General features: G+C 37.3%; 1 protein-coding gene across 2 annotated transcripts; it reads right to left on the bottom strand.

The window, feature by feature from the left end:
* Window positions 1–472: 472 nt before the first annotated feature.
* Window positions 473–22,538, bottom strand: RELL1 (RELT like 1). Of its 2 annotated transcripts, none has more exons than XM_066548515.1 (7): window positions 22,406–22,538; window positions 13,084–13,323; window positions 11,274–11,345; window positions 9,923–9,980; window positions 7,112–7,351; window positions 6,279–6,452; window positions 473–2,952 (listed from the first exon to the last, which is right to left on the bottom strand). In XM_066548515.1, exons 1-6 carry the CDS (start codon window positions 22,491–22,493, stop codon window positions 6,281–6,283), a joined length of 870 nt encoding a protein of 289 aa, XP_066404612.1. In that variant the 5' UTR covers window positions 22,494–22,538; the 3' UTR covers window positions 473–2,952; window positions 6,279–6,280. The 2 variants fall into 2 exon arrangements, with proteins under 2 accessions (XP_066404612.1, XP_066404611.1); XM_066548514.1 differs by lacking the exon at window positions 473–2,952 and adding an exon at window positions 5,691–5,771.
* Window positions 22,539–22,705: the final 167 nt, after the last annotated feature.

The following is a 22,705-nucleotide window of genomic DNA, read 5'->3' as shown; positions in this document are numbered from 1 at the left end:
TGTCCTTTACAGATTACAGTCATCTGTGAGAACATAATGTAACAAATTAAGCATTGTAGTATCACAGACGGACACAGGCTGAGAGGAAACAACTGCAAAGAGCTTCCTGTCATTTGTGGCTTTTCATTCCCTACCTTATGAAAAAATTAAGAATAATGTTGAGTATTTTTAAAAGCTCTGCATCAAATATAATAGAAAGTTAAAAATTTTGATATTTTAAATCTAAGACACCAGTATGGGTTAAAGCACAGATTTCTGTCTTTCTCGTTTAAATATGAAACTAAAGTAGTATTTGCAATTGTCCTTTCTGAAGAAAAGATTACTGCTCTGAAGTACATCACACTATAAACCAACATTCTCACTACCTCCATAAACAAAAACTTAGAGGCAAAAAGATTGCATTTTACATTTAGATGGTGCAAAAATTAAATTTCACTCAATCACTGAAGGCTAAAGGAAGTCAGAAGCAAGCTTAAGAATCAGTATTTTTTTATTTACTGCTTTGTAGTATAAAAGTTGTATATAAACTATTTTGTTAAAAATACATTTCATAAGCAAATTTAAGAAAAGCAGGCTAATATGGCAATATGCATACCCCTACAACAGCAGTGTAGTGTTAAAGGCAATGAAACAGGCACAGTTTCTAAATCCTCTCTTGCTTAGGTAGCAATGTATAAATTCAATTCTTGCACTATCAAGTCTCATAATACCTTACATAATTACTTTATACAGGTAAACAATATTTTACATACCCAACATCTTTCCATCCCTTTTATTCTATGTATTTTCAATGGAATCAAAATAGAAACTACTTTTAAAATAAGTAAAAAAAATACATATTACCATTTAAACTTTCTTACATCCTTTTGCCATTTATTTGCCATACTAACCCATCATGCATGAAAATACAGTATCAAGACAAACTGCCCATTTTTTAGAAAAAGCTTTGGGGACAGTCTGTAACTTTGTATCTTCTTTCTGGAAATTATTTGAAAACTGCTGTTTTCTCAAATGCTCCCTTTTCCCAGTATACATTTTTATACTCATAGCTATCAATCTCTTGGAAATTGAAAGCTTATTACTACAACCAATACTAATTATATCTTCTAGAAATATTCTTCACACAAATAATCATGTGAAGCTTAATGTGCGCCTGTAAAATGAGGTTGCTGTTCATGTTGTACTTAAATATTGAAGAGTTTTCAGAAGCTGATTTTAAATTTATGGAAGCAGGGAGCAGTGCTAAACATTGAAGTTAGAGTCCCAGTCAAACAGATATTCTGAGTTCTCAAGGACAGACAATTATTTCTAAAAATATCCATTTTCAAAAGAACAACAATAAAACATTTATTATTTTCAATGTTTGCGTGGGTAGTGGTGGGTTTTTTGGCAAATATAGCATCGCTGAAAAGCACACATTGATAGGACCAGTCAGTATCTTGTGGATACACACAGAAGGAAGACCATCAGCAGCACATACTTGCAGCAAGAGTGAAAAAACTTGATGTTTCCTGGCAAGACATGAGAGTAACGAATACACAAGCAAGAAGAGTAATTTTGTAGGCACTGATTGTTAACACTGCATACATAAATCAATGAAGAAACACAATTCTCAGATATGAAGAAGAAACACAATTTAGAGCTCCTGTTTAAAAAGACTGAAGGTATCAATTTAAAATAAATCCATTTCAAAAACATACACTGATTTTCCTTGAGTTCATAAAGCAGATTAAGTTATAGTTCTCAGAATATAGTGCAATCTCTACTAAAAAGCATTATATTAGAGCTTATATTCTTAGGCACTCAGAACAAATGATATGATTTTCTGTTACACAGAAAAGCTTGCTGAAGTATTAGAGATTTCTCTCCCCAGAATAAGTAACGGGACAAAGCTGAGATCATAAGTAGATACAGAAAATTAATAGGAGAATACCATGGTAATTTTAGCATTAAGCCACACTTAAAATATGAAAGGAGTAACACTGGCTTAAGATTTTTTTGCCAATGAATACAACTACCCTCAGTCCAATAAAGCCACTCTGAAGCACTTTAGTATATATTCCATAAATTTTTTTAATGCCCAATATTCCATATCTTTATCTAAAGCTTGAAATATGTTGCCTTAACTTAATAAGGAACCTGTGGGTAAGAACAAGAAAAGAAAAGCAAAACTATTAGGCACTCTTCAAATATGAGTGAGCAGTTACAAGAAAACAGGAGAACACAAGGCAATGAGAAAAGTAACCTCACCAAGAGTTCATCCAACTGCATACAAAAAGATGCTCTTCAGCCTGTGTCAAGTAGTAAGAGAGAGATATGGGTCTGGGGAACAACAATTTCATTTAACATCTGCATATAACTGAACCAGTCTCTACTGTGAGGGACCCTGCACAGAGTTGGGTTTATGTACTGAAGGCACACATACAGATTTGGCTGACAATTATTTCCTTGTAGGTTTTACTTGGCTACAAGCAGTTAGATTAAAAGAATATTTTCATCTTTCAAAGACTGGCTTTTATCTTCAGCAAACGCTTGTCAATTTTGGAGTGGGCAGAACAGAAGAAAAATCCAGATGGACCACTGGGGTGAATGCAGTTTATCCATGAGGTAATTGTATAACTCTTTATACTGAGCTCATAAATGCTTGTCTTAAAAAAGTTTAAGACTTGATAAAGCTTTTACCTTTCCTGTCCAAAAACTTTCACGTATGTTTTCTTTCCAAGATGAAGCCATTCATTATGATGTCCACACAGCTCAACAGTATTTAAGTGTCTAAATCTCACTATTTTACTGGTCAAAAACCATTAAGTGTTTAACCTTGCAGGAATGACATCACAGAACTTTTAAAATACTACATTGCCATAAATACATTTCTTAAAATAGTATGCATCTCTTGGGAGTTTTCAGTTTTCTCCAAAGTGCTTGCAGACAATCTTCTTCTAAAAGTTCCACCTGTAAGAGAAGAAAACAGTTCTAAAAATAAACCTAAATAGCAAAATTAGTTTTAGGATGGACACACCAATTAAAAAGTTAGCAGGTGCTCTGAAATGGAAAAAAAAAAAGCCACAATTGCATGAAGTAGTTGCCATGCATTCCAAGTTTAGCATGTGAAATCATAAAGAGGAACTAAAAATTGAGCTAGTACTCTTGAAATGCATGGACAAACACATGGACCAACTGACAAATCACACCACAACGTTAAGCACTACAAATGGAAAATGTTACATAGCTTCAGTGTACCAGTACCAGTCTCTGTTTATACCCAGTAGCTTAAAATGGATTTCCAAGAGCTCAACTCAAAGTTTTGACTTCAATTATCAGCTGTGTATCTACCACTCTTTATGTGCCATTAAGCATATTTGAAATGTATTAACTGAAGAAATGGAGTCTGCTGAGAACATGAACCTTGAAGACATAGAGAAGACATGCCACAACTTTCAATGATACAGCCAGCAAGACACTAGATAAGCTGAAACACTGAAGAGGTCGCTTCAGAACACATCAGTTTAGGGAAAAAAAACCCTGGACTTGAGAGCGACAGTAAATACAGGCAGTCAGCAATGCTATTTCATCCAGGTACTGTCCCAGTCAGGAATTCCATCTCATACAGGAACTCTCAGTAACAGTGGTTAAAGTCAGCCACAAATCCTCTGAATGACAGAAAAAAAAGCCTCTGAATGACAGAAATAACTTTTCTAGAAGCAGTTAAACACACATTTATGTCTGCCTTCTTCCTCTGCATCTGAAGATCTGAGTCAAATTCCCCCAAAGTATAAACTTTCATCAGAAATGAACTGACTAGAGACACAAGTCTTAAATGCAGTTTATCTATTCAGTTTCAGTAAATTGGGCTACAATAATTTATTAGAAGTCTGAAGTAAGTAGCTGAAGTAAAGGTCTAACTACTACCTGTTTACATGTGAACAGCTTCTCATGACAGTAGACAAAAACTGATCTAGAACCATGCTAGGGAACCTTTTTCAAGCAAGATCTGTTTCTTTTTTGTAGTGCAAATCAAACAGACCTGGCTAGTTTCCCAGATGATTTACAAAATAGCTCTGTTGGACTAGAGAGACCATTAAAATATTCTGCTGAACCATTTCTTTGCTATTAGAACATTTGTTTTCAGAAGAAGCAAAACTTTAATCCTAAGGGGAGGTTCTAACAATAAAAAGCTGCCATAGATGGACAATTTTTTTACAGCTTTACTATCATATTTCTCTAGAGAACAGCTTATTTTTAAATTAAAGTAGTAATGGTTTAAATTTATAGAACTTTTAGGTAATTACAGGGAACAGCTTTCCTGTTTAGGAGAGGAAAGAACAAATAAGAGAGAAAAATGGACTACATAACATTTTGAGTGATTTCAAAATGATGGGGTTTTTTAATCAAAGTGAACTGGAATTTATTTTCATATATGCCCTATTCTTTCTATTTCTTGTGCTTAAAGAGAAGATAACTAGCTTGTTATCTTCTCTTTAAGCACAAGATATTAGAAAAAAAATCATATTATGAACAATCTGGTGAGATTTCTGTATCTCCCACTAGAGATACAGAAAAGAAATAAAAATAGTCACAGAATTAACAAAACAATTAGCTGGGCATGGAAATGCCAGTCTAGTGAAGGAAGACGTTATCTCCTATTGCATTTAGCTGATACTGATTTTTAAAAAGGGAAGAAATAGGAATCACATCAACATAAAAATACTTTGAGCACAAGGACATCATTCTGAATCAGAAAATAAGAGTACTGTTTCCCTTTCACTGACATCTGTAGATCCTTCACAGATTTCAGTGCAACAGTGAAACAGCAGCACTAGGCACCTGTGATTTGCCAAAATGTGCTACAGATCAAAAGGCAAAACACTGGCATAGACAAGTTTGGTCTTATAAATGTCCAGCAATAAAGATGCTTATTCCAATTTCCTAATTTTTGAAACCTGAGCTCCCCCTCCTTGCAATTTAGCCTACCACTGTCTTCATATTTACTGGGGGAAAAAAAAAAAACAAACCTCATTACCCTCCGTAACTTTTTTATTATTTGAAAGCATACCACATCTCCAAGTCTCCTTTCCTCTACAGCAATGTTTCCAAAAACCTGGGTGTAATTCAGTGATGAGGCATAGAGGCCAGACAAATCCATTTTGTTTAGTTCAACAGTCAAACCTGTGCTGCCACTAAGGGTTGGAAGTATCCCACTGCATAAGAGCTCTCTACTTTAACCTCAAAATATGCAAGGGCATTTGAGTCTCACTGCTTTTCTAAACAGACCAAATTTTCTCTTGTGCATTTCCCTCTTCCATTTGATGTAACCAATAGTTTGACAGCATCATTTAATCCTCTCTCTCAGCATCCAGAGTTTGGCACTGTGCATTTTGTTCACTTTCTTCAAGTCCAGCACCTTTACTATGTCACCCCAGAGCCTTTCTTACTCAAGGGTCAAGTCTGAATTTTGAATCACATTTGTTTAAAATCACCTTTCCCCTTCATATTATCCATCAGCATATCATCAAATAGAGGCAAACCATATTAACTTCCAGGGTTTTTTTTCCCCTAACATTCTAAACTGTGAAAAGAAAAAAACCAACACAGTGAGGATTTAATTTCAAAACCATGCTGTGCATGTTTTTCACATGCTCAATAGAGTAACTCAAGCAATTCACTGAAGTTTAATGACTCACAAGAAAACCCCAACCGCCAGGCTTAGTTAGATCCCTGTGAGATCAGCAGTTTCATGTGACTCCACTGCTATTAGTCAAAGCTCCACAGATCTATCAGAGAAGTATCTAGTAAGCAATCATCTCATACAAGCATGCAGTACAAAACAGCAAGCATAAGGAAGCCGCTATAGTTATTGAATAACTGTAGTTATCCCAGTGATAACACTGTCAGCAGCACTTGTTTGTTTTGGACAATAAGTACATTGCCACTAAATCTGAGCCATTGCCAAAATTTTTTTCTTGCCAAAAAATTAATATGCAGACATTTTATCTGTTGGACTAGTGATGCCACACCCACAAAAGTTATTTCAACACCTAATTACAAAATCTGAATAAACAATTCGATAAGAATTTGGTGGATAAAAAAAGCCTTTCTTAACTTATCATTAACTGAGTGACCACATAGAATTTTTGCAGACTTGTGTAGAGAATTTTGAAATTGAAAGTTGAGTTTTCAGACAGAACTGATGCATTTTCAACTGTGCTGATTACCTTCACATATTTCACAACATAACACCTCCAGTATGAGTTCCAAATGTTCAGATGTTTGATACCTGCCTTTACTCTGAGCTCCTCCTCTCTTGCACGTCCTGTTTGGCAGGCGTGGCGGGCGCTTCGCTCATGTCCTGTTTCGCTGGCATCTCCCCGTTGACGCTCTCCACGCCAGTAACGGACATCAGGCTCTTCCGCTCCTTCGAGTTGGACTTGTGATCCACTTTTGTGACTCGAAATCTGAGGTGAGCAAAAGAAAGTGCACTTGTATTTCCCCACAGATGAGTTAGATCATTCTCAGGAGCAATACCATAGGCAGAAACAAATTTCCAGGTCCCCAGAACAAGATGTCAGAGCAGGCACCTACATGGACACTGCTTCGCTTCAGAGCATCTTGCTTCCTATCACCTACAGGTCTTTCTAGTTCTCACTACTGCTGAATCACACTTTCTCAGGGAATTGTGTTTTGAAGCAGAATCCACAGATTGCATACCACTTCTTAGAATAGTGATTTTCTAAGACAAGTACAATATAAGGTAAGAATTAAAAATAACAAATAGAATGAAGTGGTTTCTATACCCTCACACTTACATGAGAAATACCAAATTCAGAGAAATTTATTAGTGTGCAATTCTTGTTTCTTTTAGCCTGTATCAAATGAGCAAGAGCCTTAAATTTACACCCACAGCAAATCTCCATCTTTCTATGTAGTTCTTGAAAAAAAAAATGAAAATCACATTTACTTCTTCCAGAAATAACTTCAGCCTAATAGTAACAGGGTTATAAAAAGAAAAAAATCACCAATCTTACAAACAGAGCAGAATTAGTGGATATATGATCCAACACTGGTCACTGCAGCATTCCAAGAGAAGTATACAACAAAATGACCCAAGCCTTACCTTCCCACAGAAAGGACTGTAACTTCTCCAATACGACTTCTTCTGTTCTCTTTAGATTTTTGAGCTGGCTTTATAAGGTGCCATCGTTTGTGACTACAGCGAGTACAAACATCCTTTTCCACCACTCCTCCAACAGTATGGAAGTGATGGGCTTTGCAGTTGTGTCTGAATGGAACAACACCTGGTGACAAAGGAGTCCCTGGACTCACTGGACTCTCAGGAGAGGTAGGAGATAATGGGCTGCAGAAAAAAAGAAATAAAGAAAATTTATGTTTACTATAAAATACGATTTCTTAAAAAGGAAAAAGGATGAAATCCAACCTTCAGTTATGTCTAGTGAATAACCAGTTTTTACAGGAAACATATATTTGTGAGGATGTCCAGCTTACAGTTCCCTCCAATATTATATTTTTGCAATTGGAATCACTTTCACAAACTGATTCAGCTGCAGTCATGTGGTTAAGGTAACTAACACAAAAGACAAGAAAAAAAAAGAGGGGGAAAATAGTCAGCCTAAATAGAAGAGAATAGGTTACATGAACTTATATTGAAGGAGACATTTAATAAGCTGATTACACTCACAAAAGAACTGCCTGGGAAAACTATAGAAAGTATTTCAGAATTGTTACAGGATCTCAAGGAACTCCAAGAAGAAGAGCACAGAACCACAATACTGAAAGGAGGCAAAACTAAAATGTGTACCACAATGACAAGAGGAAACAACATCATCCAGTTTCAAGGGAAAAAATAAAATTTTAAGTACCTAGAAAGAAAAAGCAGTACAACCTCCAAAAGGCATTTGAGATTAACTAATAGAATCAATCCGATTTTCCTCAAAAGCAGAAAAACAAACAGATAGCATTGATAGAAACCAGTTGTACTTTTCTTGGACTTTAGCATCAATTTTAACACTGTCTTGTAACACAGCAGACCAGAGCTCATGAAAGGTGAAATAACTGTACGGCAGCACCTTGTAAAAAAAAATTAAAAACACATACAGAATGTAATATATCTGTAGTTGCTGTGAAACTGCAAAGTCATACTAAATGTGGGGGGTTTTGATCCTGGTTATATTCAGTGCTTTAAATAGTTCACTGGGTAACAGAACAGAAGAATAGCTAAAGTACCCACAGACTTTGGGTAACCCATAGCAACTGCAGAGGTCAAGATAACAAATTAGAATGATGAGAAGAGAACACATATATGAAAGACTTTCACACATACACAAATCTTACTAAAAATACAGGATGTATTGCAGTAAGGACAACATAAATTCTCAGTGTTTTAGCAGAAAGCCTTTACCCAAACCTAGACCAAAAAGCAATCAGACAGATGACCATTCTTCAGAAAAAGAGGATCATGAGTAGAACATGAATCATAAACAACATTCTTGCTTAAAAAGGACAAAACAGTGGAAATAACAGAAGTATAACCTGTGAACCTAAATTTACAATACTCAGCATTAATCATGCCAGATCTGATCCTACCATGCAGGTTTACAAATGTTATTTCAAGAAATACAAACAAACTGCAGAGACTCCAAAGGAGAACAGAAAGAACAAATTAAAGAAGTAAAACATGCCAGAGAAGACTGGGAGTTACTTGGATGCTCATATCCAAAATAAAAATATTGGCAAGAAATATTTAATGGTCTACAAATAAATAAGAAAATGCTATTAAGGAAAATAAAAGCAGTTCAATACCTGAAGCAAAGACAGAACTAATGGCTTCGACTGAGAGAAGGGTAGATTTTACTCAGCCATAACTCTTTCTATTATTAGGAAGTTTCATAGTGCACTGAACTTGCAAAGAAATACAGAGGATTTCTACTTGATTACAAAAGGTTCAGGATCTGTCAGATTCTGTAAGAGCAATCATTTTCTCTCCTCCTTACTCTTCATATTTTAATTCACCACTGAAACTATAGTATAAAATGCCCAAGATAACATTACACATGACTATGCAAAAAATTCAAATAAATATCTCTACAGAACCACAGGCATTTAAAAGTATCTATACTTGAGGAGAAATCCCTTTGGAAATTCAGGGGTCATTTCAATAACCAAGCCTCTCACCATGAGAACAGGTGTTTAATGGTTCTATACTCAACTCTTCATTTTGCTGAAACTATATACTCCTTTTATAGGTCACACAATACTACTTCCATCTCCTCTGCCTTGAATATGAAGTTATATACAAAGAGTATTGAGAGTCTAGACATAGGTAAAAGTGTACAAATGTACAAATACAAGCACTTTTACACATATGGTGCATCTACAAGTTTTTTTACACATACAATGCATCTAAGGCAGAGATGCTTTCTCTAAATAATTACCTGTGCAGTGAAAAATCCTAACAGGTAGGTCAACCAATGTCTATTGCTACAATTATAAAGAAAAAAGTAAACCAAAAGCAGACACAGAAGAAGATGTCTCTTGTAAGTTAGCACCTATACAAATGAAATGAGTGCTGTTCTGTTCTTTGAAGCCACAGTAGCTTTGGACTAAGCCACCTTGTAGGTAACTCCACCCCAAAGTAAACCAGTATTTGCAGCATCTGTAATTTTTAGACCAAAATGCAGAAAAACTGTATCATGCACCTAGAACACATAACCAGAAGAGCCAGTCACTAACCCAGGGTATATGTGACAATTTAAGGACTCAAACACAATGGAAAAATCAAAGTATTATTCTCTTAGCTGGTAACTCAAGCAAGCGATGTAGTCTTAGAAGAGTTCAGGAAACAAAGTCCTTTGAAAGCATATGCTTTTAGTTGCCTCAGAGAACATGCATTAAAATGAGGAGTAATTACCTTTCAGGTTCAAAGACACTGCTATCTGCTACCATGGCCTTTAACACATCAGCATTTGCTGCAATGAGAATAAACAGAACTCTTCAAAAGTGAACGGTTCTAACTTTAGGAAAAAAAACAAAATTAAAGTTCCTCAAAGATATTTCATTTAAAAGAAAGAAGACTGCATTATGCATCTCCAAAAAAGCACAAAAGAAAACTGCAGAAAAAAATGTTAATATAATTCTATGGGTAACCTTAACATGAACTACTAAAATTGCAGTTCATATTGCACTCAAAGCTCCACCCCAATGCAAGCCATGAAACACAGCCATCTGCACAAAACTCTCAAACAAAATCTCTGAATCACCTCACATGTTTAACTCAACTTCAGATTAAAAACATCAGTTTAAGTGAGCCCCACAAAATGAAAATTCATTATCAGCCAAGAACTATCAATTGCTCATTTCCTATCAAAACATATGAATTACCTAATCCCAATCTCAAGGAAAAATACACAAGATCAAAGCACTAATAGTCTGAAAAAAACCCTGAACAACAGAAAAAATCCCCAAACAACAAAATCCAAAAATCCCCACATGCAAACTCAAAATCATTGCTTTTCCAGAGGACTAATTCAGAGGTAACTCAAAGCAAGTTCAATGGTCAGAACTCTGATTTATACAAATGTAAAATCAAAAGGCTGACTGCTCTTGTCCTATAAAAATATCCAGTCTCCTAAACATTTCTTCTATTGGGCAAATACATTCTGAACTAACCAAGCATTCCATGGGGTGCTTGGCTATGATTTTGTTTTCTCAGTCACATCTTATCCTTTACTTTGCAGACAAATGCAGATAACACGTACAGAATTCAACATTAGTGCTATATACCAAACCACCCATTAGTGCTATATAAATACCCATTAGTGCTATATACTGTCTCAGTTATGCACAAGCCTCTCACCAGACAAGAGCTGCAAGAATCACTTCAGGACACGAAGTTAAATCTAGTCAAAACATAAAAGTTTCCACAGGCTTTAAACACTGCCACTAAGAAAGCAACATTGAGCTTTTACTTCACAAAGCAAAAGGCTGAACCAAAAAGACCCAAATACCTAAACAGTTAAAATTTATGGAAATGCATGACCTGAATTTACCATACAAAACAATTTTCAAGTAAGCAAGAAACTTCCCTACTGTCCTTGAAGTTACTGCCTTGTAAAGACAATTTCAAAGAGCTAAGAATGAATTGGTTATTAAATGAAAGCACGTGAACATACCATCCGTCAGACTATCCAAAAAAACATATTTGTTATAGAACACCATCACAAGGGCTGCTAACTTCAATGGCAGTAACTTCAATACTGTACCTTCATTTTTCATGATGTAGTTAACAATTTGTCCCACAGTGTCACTATTCTCATGTATAGTTTCATTCATTTCTGTGCAAAGAAATAAATATGTTGTCAGTATCTTGGCCTTATGAATCAAGAACTGAACTACTTTAAAAATAAATAATGATAAGACAGTCACAACCAAAACTGAACACAAACCAGAAGAAACTACATTTCAAAAAAGAGGCGAGATTTTTTGTCACTTGGAGGGAAAGCTTAGGTAGGACTTTATCATCCTTATTCAGTAAAAACTATGAACACAGGTTTATCATCTCTACAGTAGCCCAAACAAATTCAGCTGAGAACTAATTAAGCTCAGTGTTTTCATAAACATACTTCAAAATTCCTTCTCCAGCTAGTAAGGAGGAGACAAATAAGAGAGCAGCATTTCTAATCCTAACAACAGGAAGGGGAAAAAAACCAAACCAAAACAAAACTGTCTCAAACTACTATTCTAAAGCAGGTACTATCCACTTTTATTATGAGGGGGATTCAATTTAAGAAGATTTTTTTAAGAAGATTCAATTTAAGATTCAATTTTCACATCTTCAAGGACATAACAATTAAAAAAAAAAAACTGAAAACTTTTGTAACAGAATGCACCCATTAGCAATATTAAAACCCCCCCTAGAATAATCAGCAAAGAGTGAAGATCAATTGGGGAACTAAAACAATGAAGAGGCAAAACTGTGCCCTTCCCTAATAATTGTTATAATGCTTTATTTAAAAAAATGGGATTGAGGCAAGTTTGATAGGCTAGACTCTAAATTCTTCTTTTATGTAGTAAATTAGGAGCTTCCCCACCTCTGTACCCATGCTTCATCTTAATACCTGCAACTTTGCAATGTAACTTAGAGACAGCTCCTTCCTGCCACTGAGACATGGGGGATGTCCCCATTTCATTACCACTCCCCTGTTCCACCCAGGGGAACCATCAGATCAGATAGCTCCACTCACTGCACAGCTGCCCCAGCTAATGCCTAAGAACACACTGACACATCATTACTGCACCACATGGGTCTACCCTTACCACAGAGCCACTGTAATTTGCACTCATTATGAACCTACTGAATGAAATTAATTGGGAGAAAGGAAGAGGATATTTACAAGTGACTTTTGTTCTTACTTACATTTTACAAATGCTATACCATGTTATAGCCCTTCCCACCTGGTAACACCCTTTTTTTCCCCAAGTAAGAATAAATGGGAAAAAGGAACAATAAAAACAAGGGTACAAATGAACAAATGTTAGGATTAAAAAAAAGGCATCTTTAAGGAAAAATTATAAGTCGCATTACATAAAACAGAATAAAGATATTCAGTCCAAAGGCTTGGTTTTATAAAGAGAGGGGAGAAGTGAATGACAGCACAACAGGAACAAATCAAGATCGCAAAACATAAAACTAAGATTTTAGGCTTTAAATGGAAGCTTTTTGCCATTTCTCAGCTAGCACCATGTACAACAATACTTTGTTGTTAACAGCATGTAAAATGCAGAAAAATGATCTGGTGACTCCATCTGTGGAGTTGCAAACAAATATAGGGATACTTTGATCCCTCTCTAGGCTCTTACTTAATGTTAGCAGACTCGCATGGGAAAAGCGGAACATGCCTGGATTTGACTGGCAGAGATCAAACCCCAAGTGACATGTAGTAACAAAAATATTATTCTTAATACTGCTTTGATGTCAAATATAGACACAGAAATGACAGAAGTCTTACAATAAATTATTTCATAGTAGTTGCAATGTAGAGAAATAGGAATTTGTTTATTAGACTTGATTACCTATTTTTTCGTCAATTTTTTCTTCTTCTAGTTCTTCAGCTTCTGTTGTACAACGGTATCCTTTTTTCTTAAGGATATGGCAGATAAGGATCCCCAAGAGACCCATGATGAAGAAAACAGGAACCAAAGCAAAGGCAATATACTCTAGGTGTTCAGGCTTGCCATCATTGCCATCCATTTTAGTTGTCAAAGTAGTTGTCTGTAAGCCATGGCTTGACAAAACCCATGGAACCTCTCCATCTATGTAAATCAATAAATAAATGTATCACTATACACTGTAAATCACTTGAAAAAATTCAGAAAATTACAAGCATGACCAAATCTCCACAGTACCCTCCGCAGTGAAGAGGAAAACACATACTCTACTGGCTGACAACTTACACCAGAAACAGCAAATATTCCCTCTTCACCAAACAATTACAAACACCTAACACTCAAAAAACCTGTGTGATATTTCTTCAATATAACAGTGAAGAACCAACCATACAAGCCTGACAGGCTTGTGATCTCAAATAAAGGGCTCACGTGGTTCACAGAAGAATAACACTACCATTGCTCCTTGTTCACATCAGCAAGGAAAATGCTATAATATTCCTCCAGTCCAGGAGTTCATGCAAAATTACCAATAAAATTTGGATCCTTCCCTAATATGAGAGTAAATACAGGATTTAATATTGACCCTTGCATAGAAAAATTATCAGGTGTGAAAGAAATAGCCTTGATTTTTACTTTTCTTTTGACAGTGGAAATTCTCAAAAGAGCATCCACCCCCTACTCATCAGAATAAGGTGGACTCATTGTTTGTCTGAGATCTGGAAATCATTTTGTATTTAAACTTGACATGAAGGAATTCTTTTTGCTTGCAAAGAATTTAAGTTGAAGCATTGTCACACACTATACCCACATTTAAGCACTTTTGTTTCATTTAAGTTCTGAATTTCACAGATGTAAACTCTATGTTATAAACTGGGATTCTGACCTATCAAAAGTATAGAATATTTACATTAGAAGGGAAACTTGAAATTCATCAGTCCAAGTGCTGCTAAAAGCAGCACTGATTAGATCAGGTTTTGCACATAAGCTCCATCCAGATAATGAACATTCCACATCTCTGAACAATCTCTTCAATAGTAACACACTTTTAAGTCCAATATACACAAAGAAACTAAGAACACAGTACCTTCTCCCATATCAAAGTATAAAAAGGTAAACAGCTCAGATAAATCCAAAATTACACGTTGCATACTCAAAACCTTTGCAAACCCTTAGAGCTTATACACATTCCCCACCCCATGTAATAAAGACTTACATATTACTATCCCCAACATGCATTTCTACCTTCTATTCTTCTCCTCCACTCCAGCAGAAAACAATTTTTTTTTGAGTAGGAAATAATGACAACCAGAACGTGTTCATTTTTTTATCCATCTATTTCCCATCTACTTGTATTGAAATGGACAAGGAAATTCACAATTTTTCCATTCATCAAACTCACTGAAGAATAGAAGTCAGCAGAAAACCATTTACATGACAGGGACACTTTCACAACACAAATGTCTAGAATTATAATCCTTTCCTTTCAAAAACAAAACAAAACAAAACAAACAAACAAAAAAGAAAAGAGGAAGCCTCCAAAAATTTGCAGAAAGAGCATTATTCCACAAACATCTCCTGCACTGGCTGCATAACTACATTGCATTTGAGAAACACCAGTAAGGCAACAGACAGCAAAGAGAAGTTTGGTACTTACCCTAGTTTTCTTTATTCCTCTAGAAACAGTAAACCTTTTATTTTAAAACATTTCTGAATTTTTCAGAACAGTCTCAAATTGACAGTTGGGTAGCATGCAATACACAAAACTTGCTCAAAGTGAAAACAATGGAAATTACTTGAAATAACAACTGATAAACCCCAGTTAGCAACAACAAAAAAAAAGATGTATTAAGAATTTTGCTAAAATAATTTCCTAGGAAATAGCAGAAATGCAGCCAAACTGAAAGAAGTGCAAACAAATTACTGAACAGATCTCAAAACTAAAAGTTAAGCAGAATATGAGGATATTTGGTTTGGACAAAACCAGATGGTCTAGTTTGTTCCCAAAATCAAAAGAGAAAGCTATTCACTTTTAAGAGGGCAGCAATCCTACAGATGACTGTGTGCAGAATTTACCAATGTGTAACCTTCGAAGCTCTAACGTATGCCTGAGTAGGACAACTGAAAAATACCTACAATTTAACACTTCAAGATTGCAGTTGTTTTATACTGCAAGGAAACAGAAGACAGGAAAGGGTAAGGGATACAGTCATGTAATTGAGAAGGCTGATCTTACACACAGTTTACTTGCATTCTAAGAATTTATAATTCATGCTTTAATATGCCAAAATATTTTTTTTTCTAACTCATCAGGTAGCAACAGCCACAAAGTATCCCAGTTAATCAACTAAAGTAGTTTCATTTACTTTCGAGGCAGGAGAAAACCATCACACCAGAAAAGTTTTACTTGGATGACTACAACATCTCAGAATCTAGGAAATACAACTGAAACAGTATACAACACAAGCTCCTAAGGGTATTAATAAATAAGCACCTTTCCTGTTCAAATCTAAGACAACACAACACGCAGATACTTTGGATTTTGTTGCACAGTATTGATTTTAAGAATGAATGGGAAACACCTCCCTTCTATCAACATCCACTTGCTAGTCAAGCCATTTTGTGGAAGGGTCATAAAATTTATCCAACTCAACTTTGGGTTTTCTGCCTCTCTTTGTGGCAAGAGTGCCATGGATTGCCCAAACAAGTATCTATTTTCTCCATAACCATGGCAGGAAATTCCCACCAAACACAGAGAGCAAGGGGGCCTTATAACATGGCTAGAGGTCCATGCCTCTGGCTTTCCACGTCATGGTTCACTGCAATTCTTCCAGATCCAAAGTGGTTTTCAGAGGTCCCTTCCCATTCAGTTCTCTGCTACCCCAGTCACTGTGCTCCTGACAGACTGTAATCCTAAAAATAGTTTTTAACTGGATTACTGAGATAACCTTACAAGCAAAGCAAAGCACTCAGCTTTCATTATCAAACACCCTACACAGTCTGCCCTCAAAACCCTCAGCAGTTATGCCATAATGCAAAGCCAAGCCCTGAGGACCTAAACAGGCAGCACATTTTATGTGCCAAGTCACAGCTCCATCATTCATTGTGCATTCCCCATTCCCTTTCCCCAGAGGCACATTACACTTCTGTCAGACTGCTGACAGTTCACCTCAGTCTCGTGATGCATGATGCTGCTTCTCAAAGGTTTTCATCAGGCCATAGCAATCTTCCTTGACTTGAGTCAATTCATAAAGAACTGATTTGTTTCAGCGCTTTGCTGTCCTGGCATTTTTATACACCAGTCATTGTATACTAGTCTACACATGCAACACTTGAGGATGTGATCTAAATGAAATTATTTAGAAGTGCTATTCAGCACACTTAGTAATGTTTAAACTGAAAATAATAAATTGCACTCATGCTACTAATTCAGATCCCATGTACTCATTTGCTTTAAAAAATAATATATGCCAAGTACTGAAGTTGAATGTTGCCTGCCCTTACTTCATCCTTACCTAAGTAGTAAAATATAAAGATAGTCAACCTTAGACAAGTCTTTTGGTTCTAATCACTGTTACTCAGATACTTTGGTAGTGTTCTTCCACCTCAGCAATTGCTCAAGACAAATTGCAGCACCTTCAGGAAACAGAATATAAGAGGGAAAAAGCTAGCAGATAACTGGAAAAATATTTCATGCTTCATTCAATTGCAGTTTTAACATGGCATAGACAATTTTTTCATAAAGCACATGAGAAATTTCTAGAAATATTTAATCTTAATCCTATCTTGCCTAAAGTACAACTCAGATCCTTGAAAAAACAAGTCATTTTAATAACCAAGATCAAAACAGTTTAGTTCTTATATTAGCAGTATACAACTCAGCATTAAAATAATGCAGATTTTCTAAATCTCCTATACTAAATCTAAGTAGAATCTACACCCATCTGATTACTTCAAGCACATTCCACTTGTTTTTGTATTGTTTAATTTAGAGAAAGTGGCCCATAACCAACAACGTAATCTTCTCTCTGCTCTACTGGTAAAAAATCCTCTTTAGTTACTCTGGATTTTGCCCATTATCCCCATGCCATTTACCTTTTATGGCATGCCTTTTAAAAAGGTTTGTTTACTTGTTATGAATTGGTTATTTGAGCAATCTACCTGCTAAAAATAGGTACATATATATTCACTATCTTCTTGTCCATTAAGTTTAAGGAGTAACAGGATCATATTCCCTGCTTTTAGGAATGAAAATGAAACACAGATATCAATCTCACAGTATACAGAAACAAACTATTGTTGGCCTTAATGTTAATTAATATTTAAACAAACTAAATATGATCACATACAACCTATTTAAGTCCAACGCAACTGAAATATGGTATGGCACATGATCTGCTCAAACATCTCAGCTAAGCACAACTGGAAAACAATGCCTCAGTAGCAATATCAGCATCGACGTTTCTCTCCCTCCTCCTCACCATTAATGGGCCAGTCTACCCAGCAGCAGAAAAAAGGACCATCACTTAGGGTTCAAAATACTCAAAGAGAATAAAGAGAATATTGTTTGCAGTGGGGGGGGGGGGGGGGCTGGCTCTTTTGGGAGCTTTTCTGGTGCTTTGTCTTTTCCTTTCTTTTGTACCTGGATCACTTGTGGATCAAATCATCCCACAGACCTACACACTGCTGCTAAAAACATTGCTTAAGCTTTCTGAGGCAATGGCACAAAGAGAAATGGTCAGGCAGCCTGTGAACCCAGCTCCCCCTGCAAGGAAAAGATACCTGATGATGATATGTAGTCATCCTCTCCTGGCTCTACAGGAAGTGTATTTTCAACTAAATTAAATACTAACAACACTTCCTACCTCCAGGACAGATATCAAAGGTGGATGGATCATGGAATGATTTGGAAAGGACTTTAAGGACTATGTAATCCCAACCCTGCCACCATTGGCTAGGACACCTTCACTAGATCAGATTGCTCCATCTGGATGTGCTCGTTCATTTACAGCATTCATTTTACAGTATCATTTAGGGTAAAACTTCTTTATGTTAAATTACATGCTCTTAAATTCAGGCATAAAAATAAAAACTCCTTGTTTATTAGCTAAATTTCCTAAACACACACTAAATACCTCAATCTCAAGAATTTAAGAAACTAACTTTACTTTTAAAGTTGAGTTTTAGTGAAGTTAATTCAATGCCAGATTGTATCTCCTAGCATTTCAGAAGTGGTGGATATTTCCTTAAAAGAAAAGAAGTTCTAAATCCATTGTATACTTTCATTCAGTACCTTCAACTTACTCAGAGATACAACATTTTATTAGAGCTGCAGTAGAGGTTTCTATTATCAAGTCACATTTAAGTTTTTTAGATTCTTAATTCAGGTGCTTAGCAGGGAAATCATTTAGGTAAATCATTTACTCTGATGGTAATCATGTATTCATTTAATACATGTCTTTATTTTACTGATAGTAAACTTAACAAGAAGAGTTTGATGCAACTTCAAAATAAATACACTTTTTACGAGCTATCTGATTCAAATAGTATTTATCTATTCTGGACACTACAGTCAAACTGCTTTTGCAAAACTAAGCAGATGAAATTACTAGCAATTTCAATCACAAGACAAAATATACCACTGCCCAAAACACAAACACAAAAAAATAATGAGGAAACATTAGGGCTTCTCTGCCTTACTAGTCAGGTGGTAGCTACAGAAGAGAGCAGACACACTGGAAAAGTCAGTAAAGAAGAGGTTGAAAAAAGTTTAAATATTTTCTAGAGAAAAAAACCTCTCAAGTGAAGAAAACCTATTCTCTACCACTTGCTTTGTCTATTGTTCAAGGAAATTGTACATCAGGGAATATGCTTAAAGTGAATAACAAAGGAAAGCCACCTATCATCGAAGAAGAACATTCAACACATTTGTGAATTCCGCTTAACTTCTGGCTTCCTTGTAGTAATCAGAACCTACAACCAGAAGTGAAATAAGCAGGAAGTGAGATGACAAAAAGGAAGCCACATGATGAAGGAACATACTGACAACTAATAACACACTGCCAACTGCCTTAGAGGTTACAGGGCTGATTAAGAATTTCTGTTAGGAACAAACTTCAAAGCCTTCATCAGATTTGTCAAAAGCAGTATCTCAAGAAAGTGAGCAGAAGGACCAGCCAAGTTTCCTTAAAGCTCATTCTAAATGCACCTACTTAGTGAACACCAACAGTAAGCCCCAGGCAGCAAGTCTCAGGCACGACGTGAGACACCCAACAGCATCCATGGTACCAACCTTGTGCTCACAACCATAAAACACCGAGCTTTTCAGAGTGACTCAGGCCACAGCCTGCTAAGAGTTCTTACATTAGAGACAAAATCTCTGGCTCACCAAAGTCACTACAAAAATTTTGACTGTAGGCAAATTTTGCAGGAAGTTCTTTACTAATGCTAATTTCTTCTGAATTATACACCCTATCAACACATGCAGTAAATTTCTGCAGAAAGTTTTAGACTGGTTTCTCTGAAAGCCTCAGGGTAGGGTGGGGATTCAGAAATGAGGTACCTGCTATGTAAGGTGGGTCCTACTCACAGCAAAAAAAAAATGTAGCTAAAAGTATCACTGTATAATGCATATAAGACTCGATGATTTTGAGTGCTGAAATAATTGCAATAAGCATTGCAATTCTCTCACAGCCAGAGAGAGCTTAAGAACCAACAGGGAAGACCAAACCTAGTCAACCATCAGTCACCACACCATGAAGGCATCTGACATTATTTAGAATTCTGTGAGAAAAAAAAATTAACAGTATATAGAGCAGTTTTGTCCTGTTGAGAAAGGGAAAAATTTAAATATAAAGGGAAGTAAGATTTAGCCTGTTCTTTGTGCTACACAGTATGTGATTGATAATGCTGCATTAACACATACAGACACAAAAAGCTTATGGTTCACTGTTTACCAGTACTAAATTGCAGTGCTTATGGTGTAATTGCTTTGGTCACTACTTGAGCAGCATATAGCTCCTACAGCAAAAATACACAGAACTGGGGCTTTACATTTGCATATCTGTTGGAAAATTGTTCCTCAAACTTCAGTTTTCAAATACAACACTCTGCAAACAGCTACAGTACATCTAATAAAGCACATTTCACCAGTATGGCCATTAAAAAGCAATGAAATAAAATTCTTCCTGGACACATGAGCTATTTAGTACTATTGCATATCATTGGTTAAATTCACAAGCACAATCAGCATCTAGTGAGTAGCACTAAATCAATGCCACCAAGCATATTGTATCAATGAATTTATGCATGCTAACAACAGTCCTTACTAGTTTACAGAAATCAAAAATCATTTTTAACCCAAACCAAAGTATCTCCTATGTGAAGAGGTATACTGTGATCTTGAGATACAGCAGATACATTGGCAGAAAGCATTTGTAAAATTCTGAGAAGAAAATTCTTTCACAGCTTTTTGCATCTCTTGCTAGACTTGCCAAGTTTTAGCCTGCATAAGAACAATCTTCTTTAGCTAGATATACATACTATTGCTGCTGTAGTTATTAAATCCTACAAAACCCTAGTAAATTGCTGTAGTTATTAAATCCTACAAAAGCACATAGCATACCAAAAGTTCTCCACCCACCTTCAAGTTCAATAAAGCAATCCTGAGTATAAACATTTGTAAAAAGTCAGTATAAACCTACATACACACATCCTTTCGTTTACTAAAACATCTGTTTACAGCCTCTTCAAGATACCACTAGCAGGTAAACTGTATAGTAATTATAGCATGTATCAACATGCAGCAATTCCCCGAAGTAACAGCCAAAGAGCAAACTAGTTTTTATATTTTTATATGTTAAAAAAAAAATATATATATATAGTCATGATCAAGAAGAGAAGAAAAATCCACAACTTCTCCTCATAGTTTACATAGAAAACCTCAGGTCCTCAGACAGCAGCTACAAGGCAACATAAATCTGAAATTCAAGGTGCATAGTGGTACTTATTTCTTTCCACTCTCCCGAAGCACTGGATGACAAGCCTTCCATTCCTCTTGCTTTCAGAAAATAAACAGCACGCAGCAGATATCTCAAACCCTTCTGACCAAGCCTGCCTGCACCAAGTAATATACAAATATACAAAAGGAATGCCAGAAAGACAAGAAACACTTCTGGATTTATTCTTTGCTAGTAAGTATGGCCATCTTAACTGTTTCCACTAAGTTGAAAGTTTACTCTCAAACAAGCTGGTATACTCTTACTGATGTCATACCACCAGAAGGTAATACAGCTGATCAAGCTGAAAGTGGAAATGAGCATCAATTTTTAATACAAGCGTTTGAGCATCACAGACAATGCATTAAAAAAAAAAAAAAAAAGCAAGCACTTCAGACTAAGACTACACCGGCAACGAATTTGGTTTCATTTTGAGATTATTAGTAGCATAACAGTTGTGGTTAGACATAAACAAAGAAAATGTCATTTTAAACTAACTTCCTCTAGTGATTGTATGTGTGCAAGTGCTCTTCAGAGTTCTCAAGGGTTACAGTCAACTTTTCATTTCCAAAACCTAAACGCTAAGCCAAACTTAACCTCACAAGTGAGTATAAAATAGAAACAATTCTTTAATGCACTTCAATCTTAAGAGCCATCCGATCCCAGTCAAAGTGAATCATCTACGGAGGAGTTGTCCGACTCGAGCTCGTACAGCTCATTATAGTTTTTTGGTTGTTTTTTTTTTCCCCTCGCCACTCCTGGCCATAACCCCCTACATCAGCACGCCGGGCTATCGCGACATAAGCACCGCACGATCGCTGAGGGCATCGCAGCCCGCCCGAGCGGGACCCGGCGGCGCCCGCCCCGAGCGCCCCCGCCGCGCTGCGCTGACAGGCCGGAGAAACTTCAGCCGCTGCCGCCGCGGAGCTCTGACCTCTTCCAGCCCGCTGCCCGGGGCTGCCCGGGGCTAGGGCGGAGGGGGACGCGCCCCTGCCTTGCCGCTCTCCTCCCTCGTTCCCCGCAGGGACTCGAAAGCCGGGGACCCCGAGGAAACCGCGTCGGGCCCCGGCAGAAGCAGCGGGGTCAGCCTAGACATCCTAGCGGCGAGTGAGGCCGTACTGCCCGGCGAGTTCACAGCCCGCGCAGCGGTACAAGGGCCGCCGGCGGGGAACGAGGGGGTCGCGGACTGAAGCGTCCCACCGCGGCGAAGGACCGAGGCCGCAGCGACCCACCGAGAGCGGAGCTGTTGCCCAGCCCGTCAGCCATCAGGCCCAGCGATGGCGCAGTCGGCGGAATCCCGCCGGTCGCCGCCGGAGCCATCCCCGACGCTTTGCCCGCGCTGCTGCGCGCTGGCAGCGGGGCCGTTACCGCCCTACCCTGCCCGGCCCGGCCCAGCGGCGGCGGGGCGCGCCCTGCCCGCACGGCGCCTGCGCGGGGCCGCCGGCCCGGGGCGGTGCTGCCCCGCAGCGCCCGCCCTGCTGGAGCTGCCGTGGGGAAGCGCTGAGCCTGGGTGGCGGTGCCAACCTTAGCGG

The sequence above is a fragment of the Molothrus aeneus genome, chromosome 4 (assembly GCF_037042795.1).
Source record: "Molothrus aeneus isolate 106 chromosome 4, BPBGC_Maene_1.0, whole genome shotgun sequence".
NCBI classification, from domain to species: domain Eukaryota; kingdom Metazoa; phylum Chordata; class Aves; order Passeriformes; family Icteridae; genus Molothrus; species Molothrus aeneus.
This window is presented reverse-complemented; position numbering and strand designations above follow the sequence as displayed.